General features: G+C 37.3%; 1 protein-coding gene across 1 annotated transcript; it reads left to right on the top strand.

Moving 5' to 3' along the window:
• Window positions 1-1,203: 1,203 nt before the first annotated feature.
• On the top strand, window positions 1,204-14,279 carry SSX2IP (SSX family member 2 interacting protein; the record flags this gene model as incomplete). The annotated part of the gene is made up of 13 exons (XM_084211123.1): window positions 1,204-1,246; window positions 1,964-2,127; window positions 2,378-2,578; window positions 4,188-4,298; window positions 5,541-5,676; window positions 7,284-7,359; window positions 7,437-7,608; window positions 8,399-8,549; window positions 9,726-9,862; window positions 10,290-10,457; window positions 12,525-12,666; window positions 13,486-13,606; window positions 13,786-14,279. The coding sequence occupies 13 exons, from the start codon at window positions 1,204-1,206 to the stop codon at window positions 13,934-13,936; spliced, it is 1,773 nt and encodes a 590-aa protein (XP_084067249.1). The 3' UTR covers window positions 13,937-14,279.
• Between the last annotated feature and the right edge of the window lie 2,924 nt (window positions 14,280-17,203).

Genomic DNA, 17,203 nt, shown 5'->3' with positions numbered 1-17,203 from the left:
TACTGTCTTTGTGTTCTCAAGAGACCTTAGGGCTAACAAAACACTCCCCCCATCCCTTCCCCTCTGTCCCCACCCAAATGATATTTTTTCCACAGTGATAAAACTACAATGTTTTGGTGTCAGAAATTTAGAAGTTGCTTAGCCAAAGTGTGTTTATTGGAATATTAGCAAGGGATTAGGGAAGAACATCGCTGTGCTCTAAAATCTACTGAATGCATCTAAAACAGACTTTAGACTTTGTTCCAAAGTATTGGTTGAAACAAAGGGGCCTTCTTTTCTGTCAGGTGGAAAGTTTGTTTCCCTGAAGTATCATTGTTCCCCTAACAGCTGATGGGTTGTGCTCTCCAAATCTTTAGCATCCGAGCTGGATTTAAAGTTTCCAGCAGTGAGAGATAATTAATGCTATTATGTGCCTTCTTACTGTGTGGTGGAGGTGGGGTGAGGGGACAGTCAATTTGTTCTTTCTTTAGAGTGGGTGGCTTCCCTTTGGTTTCCAGAGGGACAGTGCTGTACTGAGCCTGTGCCAATAGGGTAAGGCTTCTCCTGTTTGTTTCCTTCAACACTTTTGGGGTTTCTGCAAAGAAGCAAGCAACTTGCTAGGGAAAGGCAATATTAATAAATATGTAAGTTAATTTAAAAGGTTAAATATTTCTTCAAATTTCTTTTGCCCTCTGCCAGTATATCCTCTCTGAAGCCTTTGTAATATGTCTCTTTAAGTAACAATCCCATTTGGGCAGACGTGTTAAAACCTCATGTAAGTTTGCAGTAATGAAATTGCTTCCTGGTTATATATGGCAGGAAAAATATTTGTCTTGCTCTGTTTTTTCTGATGTACATCAACAGAAACAGCTAATTTTCTAAGAGTCTTAATTTTCATGTGTGCATAGCATTTTGGCTTTCGTTAAGGGTTTACATGACAGTTAAGGATAAATATAGATAGATGCATCATTTTACAGTGTACTATTTGCTGTGCTTATTGTGTTTCAGATTTAGTGAAAAGAAGTAGAAAACTTTCACGTGGTTCAAGTTCAGTAGTCACTCTCCTGTGCCTTCTTTAACCTTCTAGCTGTATTAGCTGCTTTTGTTAATCTAAAATGCTCTTGCTATTTTAGGAGATGCCTACGTAACACACGTTGCCAGCAATTGTACTGAATACTTTGCTGCTGAACCAGTTGCTCAGGTACCCAGCCTGTCTCTGTTGCTATGGGAGATTGGAGGACTATTACTGTGCCGCTGCTGTCATCAGGTAAACTGGGAATATTCGGAATTTAGTTGATTTGCTGATTTTACCAGCAATGTTATAGCAGCTAGAGAGAGACTGGAGTTCTGTGCATGACATATTTGAGCAGCATGGTAAATAATACAAACAGTGCTTTGTCTTGGTTTGAGTCCTTACAGAAATGCTAATGTAAAATACTGTACTTGCACATGTATGGAAAGGTTAAGAACTTGCAGTCACATTTTATTTTTTATAATCACGCCTATCAATGTATCTTGTGTTTTCAAAGATTTCTTTACTTGTTCTATATTCTTTTACTTTATAAATCGGTTACAAATTTGTTAAAGGAGTAAATATTTTCTTGCCTGTTTCTGCCTAGTGGAAGAGTAAATTACAGCATACAGTTAATAAGTACAATAATACCATACATTCTATAAGAATGTTACTGAATGGCCATTTCTTGCACCTGTGTTGTAGTTAGTCAATAAAAAGGAAGTGTGCTTAGTTTTTTCTTGGTGGATGAGTAAAATTTGAAAGGTACAACAATTTAAAGTGGTATTGAGTCTAAATCTTCAGTGGAAGTTTCTGTTTTATATGTATCTTGTGAATTGTTTAATGTCCTTCTAGATCAAATTCTCAGTTCTAGAATCTAAATTTCTGTAAATAATAACTTGAATACATAAGGGTTTGATTTTATGATGTGTTAAAATAATAGCTGATTTCTTCTTAATGTTTAACTTTTAGATAGCAAAAATAAATTTCCATATACCTCAGAAAGGAAATCTCCTACAAGCATGAGCTCAGAAGTGCTACGCTTGTCACTGCCTTCATCCAAAAGCATGCACAGCTTTTTCAGTGCCTTCTGCACAGAAGAGAATATTGAACAGAGTATATCCTATATTGACAGGGTAAGCCAGATCTTTCTGTTTATTAGAGATTGTCACCTGCACACAATCAATTGTAGTAAAAAAGATTGATTGGATTAAGAAGGCTTCTTCCTCAGTGCCCAGAAGCTGAAGTTGATGGGAAGTAAGAGTCACATTTTCTCCCTTCATACAGGATTTCACCTGATACTGTTTCTGTCTTTTGGAGAATGGAGGGAGATTGATCCAGTTATTAATCTCATTTGCCCCCCTCTCTCCCCTTGTCTTTTACCAGGAATTAACAACAATGGGGTTTCCCTCTATTTATGCGGAGTCCAAAGGAAAAGAATTAGATTTAATATCTATGGTAAATTGTATGAATGAATTGCTTGTACTGCAGCACAAGAACCTTCGAGCTCAGGAAGAAATAGAAATACAGCATCTGAAACTGGGAAGTGATATGGATCACTTGCAGAACTGCTATTCTAAGTTAAAGGTAGAAAACAAGATCATTCTACTAAAATTATGCAGCTCTTCTTTTTTTGTTTTTTTTTTTTCCTAGCCAGTACTAATTTACAGTTGTATTTTCATGTGTATTTTGGGGATTTTGGAAGTCTTTTTTTCCAAATAAAAATGCCTTAAAGTTAATGAAATATGAGCTAACAAGAGAACTTCTAATTACTTGGAATTTTTGCCTCCTTTAATCAAGGAAGGGGGCAGACTGTTTGAATTGTTAATGTACACTTTGGGTGAAAACATTAAATACTTCAGTTCCTATCATTTAGTATTGCTCAAAAGGGTATGCCCAGCTCTTAAAGATAAATTCCCAATGTAATTGTAGCAAGTAAAAGCACACATAACTCTTCTAGTGTGGGGTTTTTTAGTCTTTTTCCATATCATTAGCTTTTTCCATGTGATTTTTTTTTGTTGTTGGATGCCTCGAACATCCAACTACAAAGTGTCTTTGTAAGAATTGCTCAGAAGCTGTTGTCAAACCATGAGTTACTAAGCTTCATTTTATCACAGGATAAACACATGCTCAAGGCCAGTCCCTGTGGAGCAGCTGATATATCGGAAGTTCCTGGGTGCACTTGTATGTGCAGTCATATTAGAAAAGACTTGACTTTCTCTTAATTCTGTCAAGAAATAAAATATAAAAAAAGAGAAAATATTCCAGTGCATGATTCAGTGCTTTTTTAGGTTTGCTTTTCACTTGGGCTGGTCAGCACTGTCTCCTTGAAAAATACTGCTGTAGATTTTCAAAATTGTAGTAGCCCTCTTGCTGAGATTGGTCCTTTATGTAGAGGGATTTTGATTACAGATGAAAAGTAATCTGTAACTGCACTGATTTTTATACAAACACTGTAAAATGTTAGGTTCTAGAACACTCTAGTTGCTTTCCCTAGATGAATAGCTGTAAGGGGAGAGAGGGAAATCTTCTTACTGCATGAATCCCAGGGCATCTAATTGGCTGTCAGCTTGTGAGGTTTCTCATGTGGATTCTTTGAGCTACCATACAGCAATCCTGTTGACTTCCACTGTTGTGTTACCTGTATTTCACTGTGGTGTGTTTAGAAGTTCTTGTTGCTTAAATATATCTACACATTTGTACCTCAGTATTCATATGAAGGAAAAGTTTGTATTTGGCTTGTCATTTAAGCTGCCAATTTTAGGTCTGAGTCTCATTCATGGACAAAACTTTTTTAAAGATGCTAGTTTTGCATTGTCTGTAGTAATGACATCATCTGTCTAGCCTTCTCTGTATATGTGAAATGTTCCATTTGCATTGTTATGGTCACAGTCTGTATATCTGTGTTAATTGTACCCTTAATTATTCAACAGAAATGCTCCAGTAAAATTGTAATTCCAAATTCATACAGGTTGCTTAATATCCACCTCACTCACAGTACAGATATGCTTACAGAATCCTGACTTAATGAAGAAGTCCTAACTGTAAAAAATATCTGTTAAATACCAAGCCATATCTCATGTGAGGTGGTTTGGAAGTTTGGTTAACGTGGCTTATTTGTTTTGGTTGGTTGGGGTTTTTTTAAATCTTATGCTTTTAATTCTTATTGATACTGAACTATCAACACTTTTTCTAGGAACAGTTGGAATTATCTAAAAGGGAAATAGTTGGGCTTCAGGAAAGAGACAGACAACTGCAAAGCAAGAACAGAAATTTGCACCAGTTACTTAAAAATGAAAAGGATGAAGTGAGTTGTTTTGTACATTAACACAAGTCATTATATAGATATTGAAGAATATTTTTTATGCACGGAGTCTTGTAATTGCTCATTTTGAATGTGGTTTTTTGTTTGGTAAATGTTGTCTCTCAAGTCGACTGGCATGTTGCATATGGATAAATAGGTTCTATATGGGATAGGTCCAAGTTACAACAATAGTAGAGAGTACTGCAGAAATGCAGATGTGCAGTTTTCTGGGATTTTCTGTACAGCTTTATCTTAGAATGTTCAGATATATAAAAAAGTAGGAGGAGCAACAGGATTCAGTCACTTAAACATTTGTGTCTAGAGGCTTGTGGGGTTTTCTTATTATATTTTAGAGGGGAGCAAAAGACCGATAAGGAGGGAGGTGGGGGGGAAACCCAGCTCAAAAACACCATCTCATTAAACTTAAATATCTTGAAACAATTAAGACCAGAAAACACTTTGACATCCATGACATTTCTTAGTTTGGCATTTGTTTCCTTTATGCTCCTTCCTTAGCATTGTACTTCACATGGCTCCTATGTTTTTGTGAATGTGGCTCCTCTAAGTTTCTGTGAATGTTCTGTGTTCATAAACATGTTCATACAGTTGGGAATAACAGTACTAACTGTTCATAGTGCACTTCTTGGAGTTCCAGCTTAAAATATTGAATGTGCTGTATGTTTGTAAGGTTTAATCATAAAACTAAAAAAACCCAAACAATACAACCCTAGGAATTGATAGTACATATCAAAAACTTGCTTTATGATGTTTTAATGTTCTTTTAGACAAATGGAATAGTCTGTCTTTCAATGTCCTGCTGCCCCAAGGAAGAGGAGTTTATTTTTTAGTGTAAAGCCTAATATGCATGCTTTAGGATTGGAATAAACCTCAATCCTGAACATGAATTACTGAAAGTAAAGATACATCTTTCCCTGCTCTGTTCAATAAGGGCATTAAAGCTTATGTGACTTATCAGAACATGAATTCAGTTGTACTTCAGAGGAATTATAGTATTATAATCTGCTGTTTATGATATGGGTTTCTGCTGAAAAGAAATTACCTCTCCTGAGAAATCTGAGATCAGAATCCATGGGGTGGGGGAGCTCTTCTGATTCCTTTTGTCGCTTCCTTTCACCAGAAAAACAGTTTAATAGAAGTTTTGTTTTGCCTCGTGTTTTGGTTTTCTGAAGAAATGTATGTTTATACTTTAGTGTAAGAAACAGCCTTTTGTGGCATTGCTTTTAGGTTCAGAAGTTACAGAACGTAATTTCAAGTAGAGCTACACAATACAATCATGATATGAAGAGGAAAGAGAGAGAATATAACAAATTAAAGGAGCGTTTACATCAGTTAGTCATGAATAAAAAAGACAAAAAGTTAGGTAAGTAGCTCTTTGAATTTTACCACAGCAAAATTAGCATATTCTGTATGTTAACCAGAGCCACTTTTAAGCATTCTTATCATTAAGGGCAGTGTGGCCCTCTTGCAGATTTTATTTGGATGTTAGAATGTTAAAGAAAAGATGCAATATTTCATGTTAACTGACTGTGTAAGACTTTTCTGCATTGTGTTCCATGAGATTCCTTACCAAGCATAAACCAAATGCTGATCTTTACATAATGAGGTGGGATTGTTTTTTGGGGTTGTTTTTTTTCCTTACTAAGGAAAATGTATTCCTAGGTTTCCATAGGAATCAGTGCCTATGCTAGAGCCATCTCTCCTCTATTTTCTTGCTACTGTTGCTATCACACAATTTTGGATAATGTCATAAAGACTGTCTTGTTCCAAGCAGTTGCCATCAGGAAGGCATGCTGCATGAGCTTTTACTCTGGAGATACTCTGCTTGTGGTCAGCACAAGTAGTGAGAGGTTTGAGAGGAGGTAACACAAGGCAGATGTACCATCCTGTACTGTGTGAAATGAGGACAAACCAGATCTCCTTTATCATGACTACTTGTATGTTGTACTGCCCAAAAATTGTGTTCAAGACATTCATCAGTGCTGTTTACCATAAATACATGGGTAACCATGAAAATGGGTATTTTTGTTGGGTATTAAAAAAAAATGGACCTTTTGGTTCAAAGATCTGGCCTGAAAGTATTTATATAATATATCTCCAGTGGAAGGGAAGTCTGGCTCTTGTCCACCTGCTGCTCCCAAACTCAGCTGTTTGCCAGCTGTAGCGAATGTTTTAGTAAGCTCATTGAATTCACTAAATCTGAAGAAAACTATTCCTGTTGTTGCCAGGATGGTTCTCTGCTTACTTAGTTTTCTGTGAGTCCTTGTGCTTAAGCCAAGCCAGGTTAGGACACAGTAGAAGGGTCACCTATTTTGGCTGCAGAAAATCTTTAGATATCATTTCAGTAAGCTCTAGGAACTTCACCCTGAGGTCAGCAAAACTTAAACACTCTTGACTTCTGGTGGCTAGTACTAGTTCAAGTATCAGTGAGGTAAAAATAGAAAGGGTTTAAAACTAGTTACTGTTTGCTTGATAGCTAACTAGCTTGGACCACCAATCTGTAGTCTTATATTTGGTTTAGATTTCTATTGTTGATATGGTTGGGGTTTTTTGATTTTGTTTGTATTCAAATGTGGACAGAAGTTTTGAGGAATACCTTAAAAAACATTAATAAGTTCCTTACCCTAAACAGGAGATAAAACTGCCATTATTGCCAGAATGAGCATAGATTTGATACATTGATATAAAGGTTAAAATAGGGATGAAGGTGTCATTAAAAATGCATTTAAAAGATAAGACAGGATGAGAATATATCCTTCTGAGTATCAAAACTCCAAGACTTATCTTTTTTCCTTTGACTGTGTTATTTTTGCTTTAAGCAGAGCCATGTGATTTAATGAGTCTGAAGTTTGAGGGGGATATTTGAGTAATATGATCTTTTTATAATAACTACATATAAATGCAATGTCATCTAAATCTTTATCTATTTGCATATTGTTTCACACTTTGAAATATCCTTTTCATTTGTAGCTATGGAAGTTCTAAATTATGTTGGTAGAGCTGATGGGAAGAGAGGTGCATGGAGGACTGATAAGACAGAAGCCAGGTAGTTGTCTTAGAACAACATTAATTGAAGCATGTCTGAGGGCTGGTATGTTGTTACTGTAAGATTATTTCTTCTAGAAATGAAGAAGAAATGTACAAAGTGCTGTTAAGTGATTATGAACAGCGCCAAAAACAGCTTTTACTGGAAAATACTGAGCTAAAGAAAGTTCTTCAGCAAATGAAGAAAGATATTATTTCGCTTCTTCCACCACAGAAACAAAAACCTAAAGAAAGATCTGAAGATGGGCTGGTAAGTATTCTTCAGTTAAAATTTAATCTCCACAGTAGTTTGGTATAGTGCTGAAATAATTTGATAGTTACTAAAAAGAAAGTAAACTTCTTCTGAGACTTGCAATGGATTGCACATCGTGTGCTTTGTGTGAAATTCATCCAATATAAATGTAAATATTCTTCTCTCTGTGAACAATATACAGTGTATTTTTTCCAGTAAGTAAATTAAAAGCTTGAAAATCTTCTTTGAATGAATGTAAATGCAGCAGCTACTGGTATGTAATTCTATATTGCAACACAAAATACTGGATTTTGGATGCCTAGGGGTTTTGTTTGTTTGTTTCCAGACTTTAAGTATTTCTTTATACAGGATGTTTTTATTGAGCAGTTTACTGCCATGGCTGTGTAGAGCAGCCATGTAGGTTCTCTCACACCTTCTTTGTAAGGTGTGAGTACTCTCCTGGACTGAATGACTTGCCCCCATACTGGGGCAGCTGCTGCCCAAGTCTGGCAGCAGAGCTCAGCAGTCTGAGCCTGTCTGGGTTGAAGATGTGAGTGACTGAGCCTTGCTAGCTGACCCACAGTCCCTGTGGTGGCCTTCTGGAATCTGCCTGGTCACTTGCCACCTCAGCATTATGCTGCCAGGGAGCTGAACTCCCTGAGAGTCAAATTTCCCTGGGTGGAAAAATCTTTATGTAAGGGTTTTCTTTCTCTTCAGTAAATTTGAATCTATGCACATATTTATATAAACAAATAAACATATTTGGAGGGGTGAAATGGTGTGCAGCTTCTAATTTCTGCTTGTACAGGTGCTGTCAGACCAGGAGGAAGATATTGGAGAATTAAATAAAGAGAATATGTGGGAATTATCTTGTGAAACTGTGCGAGAACAGCTTACCAATAGCATTAGAAAGCAGTGGCGAATGCTGAAAAATCACGTTGAAAAGCTGGATAACCAAGGTTGGTGTTTAACTGTGCATTATGTGTACATATAAAATACATTTTAGAAAAGGTGATGCAGATGTGGCACTTTGAAATAATTGGATGCAAAATATGTAATTCCCTCTAAAGAGCCTGGTCTTGCCACAAACTCTGGGACTTCTTGTGGCATTCTAAAACAAACCCACTGATGGTATGGTGCTGGACTCTCCTCATTTCCAGCTGTTAAACAGCATTAAGACAGCTAAAAATATATAAAATTCTTTCCTAGTATTATTTTTCCATGCAAGTAAATGCAGCCACCACCACAGGGATGTTTGCTGTCAAGAGTAAGGCTGAGAAGGTCATGCATGCAGTTGCAAATAAAACAGCAGATGGCCTTTGAGAGTATGTTTACACCCTAAAAAGGATTTCAAGAATGCTTGTAATACTTTATTTGGTGTAACTAAATGAAAAATAAGCATCAGGAAAAATGTTGCAATTGTTTGCTCTTTTTTTGGAGTCATCCAGGTTTTTTTGGTTTATAGAGGTGGCCACAGTATAGCCTTTTGGGATTCTATTAATGTTCAAATGCTGGCTTTAGGGGACCAAAACTTGTCTTATTACAATCATTGTGATTTAGCTATGCATTGAGCTAAATAAGCCAGTGTGTAATTGTACAAAATGCAACCATTTCTGTAATTCATTCCCTTACTGGAATCAAAACATGCACCCAGTGTTTGTTAGCTCCATTTCTCCTTCACAGGACTTGAAGGAAAAAGCTTTCTTTTTATATCTGTGATAAATATAGTTACTGTTATATTTTTATGAGCCCATAAGCCCTTCAAAAATGGGCTCAGAAGAATGGGCTCAACAGCATGTCAGTGAAAAAAAAAATCTTTAGTTTTCTTGAGTTTTCTTTTAAATGACCGCTGAAACAAGCGAGGATTGCTGCAGTGTAGATGGTTGGTTTACCTTGGGATGTGAAACAGCCATGTTTTCATTGTGTTTTGGTTTTTTTTCCCCAACTGGATTTGATGGATTTAATTACTAGTGTAGCACCAATTTTGGAGCTCTTGTCTCTGAAAGAACTGCTTTTGTGTACACTGTGTATCTGTCTTTCACGCTGACACAAAGAGTCTGAAACCTTCCAAGGTGTCTCTGATATGAGGCGTTGGGGTTTTTATAACTTTTAAAGATGCTTTTTTTCTCCCTTAGTGTCACGTGGACATTCAGGAGCTTTGAATGAAAAAGATGTCATTTCGAGAGAAGACCATGAGCAGGAAACTGGAAAGTTAGAGTTAGAGATTCAGCAATGTAAAGAAATGATCAGAACTCAGCAACAGCTCTTACAGGTAGTAGGCTGTATTTTTTTCTTGTTTTTCTCAATTGAATCCAAGTGTATTTTATTTAACGTTCCACTCTTCTTGCCTTGCCTCTGTTGCCTCTGAGCCTTGCTCCATTCCTTGATTGTGCTTTTAAAAGAAAACAGCTTAGTGGGTGGTCTGAGTATAACTGTGCTAGTGGCTTGGTTAATAATGTAAGGGCTTTTTACTCCTGGAAGGAATAATTTTGGAGGCTAAACAAAGGTGAGGCTGTCTGAACAGGGACATTTTGATTGCTATCTGAAATCTGCCCCCACTATCCACCAAACTGATATCTATACATTGTTTCCATATTAAACTTCATCCATTTTTCTGATAAAACTGAAACTGTGGAAATACCGTACCTCTTAAGTCTCTCCCAAATTAACATTTGTCTTTTGTTGCTTTATATCTACAGCAACAGCTTACATGTGATGATGACACCACTCTGTTACTACAAGACTGCTATTTGTTGGAAGAAAGAGAGCGTCTTCAGGAAGAATGGAGACTATTTCGAGAGCAAAAAAGGAATTTTGAGAAGGAACGAAAAAGTTTTACAGAAGCTGCTATTAGATTAGGACTTGAGGTATTGGGAAAGGGAGCTCTTATGGAAGATGAATTACAAGTGTTTCTTTTATATGTGACAAAGTGCAGCCATCCAGCAATATCTGTTTCTGATGTCCATAGAGAAGGATCATTGCCATACTGTATAAAACAGATCCTTAGTTGTCCTGGAAGATCATTCTCTTTGCAATTGAAAAAGCCAGGTTTTTTGTGTGTATTGGAAAATACAGTTTCTGCAACTGGAACCAAACCATTTTTGTTTCAGGTTTTGAAATATCTTAAGTGCTTCCAAAATTTATTAACTAAATCCTTTGGATACTTGTAAAGTTTGGTTTCCTACAAAAGTAAGGCCTATGCAAATTTCAGTCAAATTTGGCCTCAGGGTTATATCTCAAAGGTACTTGATTTCTAAGATTTGGTGAAAACCAGGGACTTTTGCAAAAACACCAAGTAATTACTATGCTTCCCTTAGTAGGGTCATTATCTGTTCTGGTTTTGTAGTTAAGCTGGGCAGTAAGCCAGTTCAAGTCAGAAAGATACTGGCAGTCAGGGTAGATGTGTCTGTGAACGAGCTCTAGCGCATGTCCTCTGGTCTAGCCCATAGTTTGGGTCAAAAATGTGAAGGGGCTTACAAGTTTGTCAGGGAGAGGTCATCATGATGCAATTGTGGAACTAGGATGGTACAGGTATGACAGGAAAAAAGAAATGGACTTTATTGCTTGCAGAACAGCTTGTTTTGATGTGCAGAGCAGAAAGTTGGAGTGGGATGTGATTAAAATTTATAAAGCTGTGGATTCAGTTTGAACAGATGAGAGCCCTACTGTTGTTCACCAAATCCCTTAAGACTTGGACTAGAGGGGACTCTTAATTTTGAGATGAAATCAAAAACATACCCAAAAGGTAACTTTTTTAATAGTTGGGTAGTTGACTTCTGGATTTTTTTGAAGGAGATTGTAAAGGCAATGCGTACCATCAAGTTCAAAAAGCGCTTGCCTGAACTTATGGGCAGCACACTGACAGACAAAAATAGGGCACAAGGGGTTGCCTTTCAGTATCTGTAATCAAATGGCTTTTGGATTGGAGCCTGTGAGGGAATGCACTGCAGAAAGGGACCGTGCTCATAAATAGCATCTCTTGTGGCCATTGTTGGAGACAGAATACAGAGCTAACTGGCCAACCTGTCTGACCCAGAATATAAAATACTCTAGGTTTTAATTAAGCTACTGGGATAGCAGTAGTTCACATGGTAACAAATACAAATTATGAGTAATTTAATTTTATTTGCGTTTTAGTGAGTTAGTTATTTTTATGTTGCACATTGAATTCAGCTTTAAAAGTAATGAGTGATAATAAACCATAATTGTTTGTCTGGAAATGTTTAGGACTACATTGCAGCATAACTGCTCGTGCTTCAGCTTGTCAGAATGCTGAGGTATGAAATGAGAAGCAATGCTGTGAGCTTTGTAGGTGTTTGTGAAAGTTTGCGTTGGAGTGCAGCTTCCTCTGTTTTTCTACTGACACAGAATAGGAGCATCCTGTTCCACTGATGGTTTTTGGAGATGAAATAGCTTGTTGCTTGATTCCAGAGCCATTGGATCTCTTGGAGGTTGCCTGTTAGGCATTATTTTCTTTTTCTGGGCTTAGAGGGGCTGGAAAGGGAAACAACCTGTTTGTTTTCTTGCCCCAGTTTTAGACAGAAGCAGTCAGGGCTATTTTCAGTGTAATTTTTCCCTGTTTAGAATGTTTAAGAAGTAATCATTCCTGGTAGCTGCCTTGGATGAGGGCTGCTCCAAGAGGTAATGCTGCTCTGGGGGGATGGGGGCACAGGAGATGGTGTCACTGGAGCGTAGAGCAGTAAAGTGAAAGGATTACTCTGACCTCTGTGGAACTGGCTGTGAGTGCCTCCTCAGCCAATCCTCAGGGCTCAAAAGCTTGCTCACAGGCAGTGTTTGCTGTGTTAGGCTGCTGGCTCTCCTTGGTGACGTGGACATGCTACAGCCTTGGCTTTCTGAAACAGAATAGCATCAATTTATTGTGGACTAGGTTTTTTCCTGTTGTCATAAGTGTAAATTGTCATTTTTTTTCTTAGAGAAAGGCATTTGAAGAAGATAGAGGAGCATGGCTGAAGCACCAGTTCTTAAGTATGACTGCTGATTGCAAGTCTGAAAATGTGACAACTCCAAGTGCCTTGTTAAAAAGCAAGTATTTGGTTCAGATTATGTTCTTGCACAGTTTCTTTCTCTTCCTTTCAACTAGAGGTCACAACTATGAACAAAACAATTAAAAAACCAAAAGGTCTCAAGAAAAATTTTACCATATGTCTGTATGCCTCTGCATATCAGGGCAACTGATGGTTCAAAATTTCCTTTGAAAGAGGGAATTGTGACTCCCTTCCTGATAATTACTTACATAGTGATTTTATATTTGTGAAACAATCTGGTGAATATCAAATACCTGACAGCCCAGCAGATAACTTTCAGGTGCTTTCATAAATACTGAAGAACATGTAATCATTCTGGTTTTCCACTTCATATAAAAGCTTTAAAATATAAATGTGAGAAGGGATTGATCTGGACCTGCTAAGTTTGCCATGTCTTTCCATTGACTTGAGTGATGGTTAGTTTCATGGAAGCAGTAAGACATCTAACTTCATTTTGGTTTTGTTTTCTATATTCTGCCAAGTTGGCAGGTTTTCATGTTGGTGTTATGTCTGTGCATGCTGGAAAGGTCTTTATTTAAGGAATAAAAAAGCTTTATTAATTGTAAAATGAGAAATTACACTTGAGTGACTTCATATGACTACTTGTAGTGGTGGCTATATATGCAAATGCTGCATTTTCAAGTTTAGAGTCCTAATTTTAACATAACTTCATTCAATAGCATTTTAAATGTTATCCCTGGTCTATATCAATGACAGTTTTATTATAGCTTCTGCTTTAAGGTCTTTGTGGTTTTTTGCTTTTTTTTCTTTAAAGCAGAGGACACAAACCCTTGAAGGACTTGCTTTATTTCCAGTGGACTGCAGTTTAACTGCTGTGTGTCTCTCCTAGGTTCCGACACAGACACTCGTTTAGCGAGATCTGCATCTCAGCAAAGAAGACCTCCCTCTGCATTGAGTTCTACTCTTTCATCAGAGCCTTGCCAGATATCCCAGTGTATTACACAAAACAGGTTTGTGAAACAGTGCTGTAGATGGTTTGTGGAGTGCTGAACTCTGTGGAGAGCACAGTGTAATCTAAAGCTTATGGTTGGTGTATAACCAAGGATATTGAACATGATATCATAAAAACAATCCTGTTTCCATTCAAAGCATTATTTATTTGCATTGTAACTTCTTTTTCTGCTTCCAGTGTTGCATCAGAAAAACCTGCTGCAGATTGCATGCCAAATCTGTGGGTGGAAAGTGATGACAAAGAAGAAACTGAAGAATGCACAAAGTCATGGGAAGACTCTGGACTTGGCACTCTATGTAGAAACTTGCACATGGAACAGCTTCCTTAGACTTCTAGGGTTGCCTGCTGGGATTTCTGTTAGAGACTTGTTCATAAACTTATCATTCTAAATGAAACAGAATGCTGTGAGTTTGATCATTCTTCTGGAGGATTATGTGGTGATCTGAATTGTGGTGTGTTTCTATGTGTATGCACATGGCTTTTATTTTTTAGATCATTTTTTGCCTCTTTCTTGCAACTCTTGAAAGAAAATTTAAGAATATATAAAAGCTTTCATATTTTTCTAGTAACAGAAGCTCTAATTCTGTGAATAAAGCAATGGTCTGAAACTTTGACTGTAATGAAATACTGGATTCTAATGTTACTGTTCATCACAGGCAGAGATAGCACTTTTAGAAGTTGTTTAATTATTGGAAACATTCATTTGTCTCAAGTACAACTGGCATTAAATCCTTTTTTGCCTCGACTTGAATGTACAGTATACTGTAGATTTTTAACAAAACAGGTTCTATATTTATTGTGTGATTTGAAAATACCTCTTTGATATCTCAATGATTTAAAGTGCAAATCTTTATATATTTGTAAATAGAACAAGTGGTTATGCTGAGAAACCATGAAATGAGACACATGCATACATGATTATTATTTTACATGGCATTTTAAATTGTTTTCTAGTGATACTCAGTTTCAGTTTCTAGGATACTCAGTCCTCCATTAGGACTTTCAATGTGGTTCAGTCAGGAACCAAAGTATTTCAAATGTGAACAATAAACGTGTAATTCTATATTAAAAAACCCTGGTTCTATGATTTGTGTGCAGTAAACTTTTAAGCTACCATGCTTATAGGGCTATATACAATGTATACAAATCTGGTGCTGGTTTTGTATTTTGTTGGGTGTTTTGTTTTGACTCCACAATGTTATTTTTTGTGTAGCCTTGGGGAAGTCTCTTGTTTATAACGTAATAAAAATAGCCAAGTTAGAGGTAAGATGTTTCAAGGTCTCCTTCACCTTACTCAGTGTGTGTGATTTTCCTTGCCCAGTACAGATCCATCTTTTCTTGTTGGGTTTTTTGTATATGTGATCATATATAGCTCTGCATGTGTGATCACTTGGATAGCTCTGATCCTTGTGTAATTGCCCTTTTGGAAGATGTCTGAGCTTAAACTGCCTTTCTTGGGGTCAGAGGTGGGAAATTAACTCAAGTTTAGAATCCTTCACTGAATGATATTGCTGCTCTGCCCATTTACTTCAGAGTTGGATGGAGTGTAGTGATTGGATTTTCTGGAAAAATAGCAGTAGGATAATACAGGGAGGAGAAGAAACTGCAGTTCTCAAAGAAACTGAAGTAAAAAGCTGCAATTTCTGCCGCAGTGAATCCAGTCCATTGAGATGAAGTAATAACCAATGTGAACTGCAGAGGATGATTCTTGTGTGGTTTTCATGTAGCACCTGTGAGGGAGCAGAAGTGGATGTAATGGTAACACCAATGCTATTGTCTTGGGGGGCTTCTTGCTGCACGGGTAGTCAGGTTGGAGAGACAGCAGCATATTTCTGTTTCTCCTGTTCTTGCCCAACAAATGGGTGTTCAGAGTCATGTCATTCACTGCCTTGTGGCAGTGTACAGTTCCTGTTGGTTTCACATTTCCCAGGTGTTGGGCAGCTCTTGCCTGAATTTTACTTGTGGGAGAATAAATACGCTTTAAAAAAACTTAAGTGAAAATTTAATATATTAAGAGTTCTTATATTAAGGGAGAACAGAACCCTGCAAGCATGATTATGTTCAAGCCAGTAGTGGCTGCAGCTCTCCATGGCTGAGGCAGGATCCAGATGCCACCAGGGGCTGCTGCTGTTCCATTGTGTGCTCGTGGGTGCCCTCCTGGGACTGTTAATTGTGTTTGCTTTATTGGGCCTTCCTTCTTCTGCCTGGTTTTCCTTAAAGTAACTTTAAGGATAATAATGCCTTGAAGAACAAAATAACTAACCCATTTAAACTCCTGTTTCTGTCTATTGAGTGATTAGCAATTAAAAAATGTTTTGTACTAATTTTTTGCTTTAGAATTGTGTAACCCATCTTACAGAAGTGGAAATATGTGTGAATGTCTCCATGGAAGAACTAACTGTGCTAGAAGGGTGTTTGCAGTTGAGCCCTGAGCTGGCCTCAGGCTTGGTCTGGAAGTCTGGAGTACAGATTCGGTCCTGTCTGTGTAAAGAAGTGAACCATAGCTAGAGTTTTTGGATTTCTCTACATGCAGTGTCTGGGAAGATTTTAAATCTGAAACTACTGCTAATAATGATGTGAATTCTGCAGAGGGTGACATTGTGGTACTTAGAGCTGTTAGAAGCAGCTGCAGGATCTTTTTCACTCCAGAGATTTGAAGAGCAAAGGGGGAGACTTCCTGCAGGAATGTGATACAGGTGTGTCCCTTCACATAGGTGTATATTTGAAATAATATAGTGAGTGCTCTTCTCAAGGAACAAGTAGAGACTCTCAGCAAGTGATGGCAGTACAGCTATTGTTAGCTACTCATGCATGGTATTGAAAAGATGAGTGGTTCTCTTAAACTGTGGTGTTTCTCAAAAATCTTTAAATACAATATTCATTGCTGCTTTTTCAGTCTGATGAACATGCTTTTACCATAAGTATCAGTCTGATTAGGTCTGAGTACTTGCTTTCCAGGATTATGTTGGAGCTGTTAATTTTTTTCCCTTTCATCCCCAGTGGCTGAGGCCTATGCAATATATAGCTCCTGCAATACAGACTGTATAGCAAAAAACCTAGTAAATGGAAATTTTTCTTAAGAGAACCTTTTCCCTACAAAGCAGCTGTCTTCCTGCTTTGAAGAACTGCTTCCACCAGATTCTGCAGGCATGCTTCACTGCAGGCTACTTCACTTGTAGCAGGACAAAAAAAAAAACAGACAATGTTCTAACTTATTTTCTCGGGCTTGTTTTGTGTCCAGGTAGGTTTCAATCAGGTCAGCTGGTCGGTTTCAACTGATATTTGTAGATAATACCAATACCAACAGGTTATTTTTGAAAGGAAAGTGGCAATACTGTGCATATTGAATTAGCTTAATTATTGTGCAGCTTTTTTTTTTAATTTGCAGTTATCACTAAGCTGTCTGTGAAGCCTTATAAGACATCTTGGTTTTAGATTTTTTTCTGATTTGCAGGAGAAGTTGACGAGAAGATATGAAATAGTTGTGTCAAAAAGTTGACCTCAGAAGAAGTGTTCAGATTATCCAATAATTTATTTATTGCTTTCAGAAAATGCATCTGATATCTAATGTTCACTATGCCCTACAAAGCTGCAC

The sequence above is a fragment of the Fringilla coelebs genome (genome assembly GCF_963513975.1).
Source record: "Fringilla coelebs genome assembly, chromosome: 9".
NCBI classification, from domain to species: Eukaryota; Metazoa; Chordata; class Aves; order Passeriformes; family Fringillidae; genus Fringilla; species Fringilla coelebs.
The sequence above is the reverse complement of the archived record's forward strand: the minus strand, read 5'-3'. Positions and strand labels throughout refer to the sequence as shown.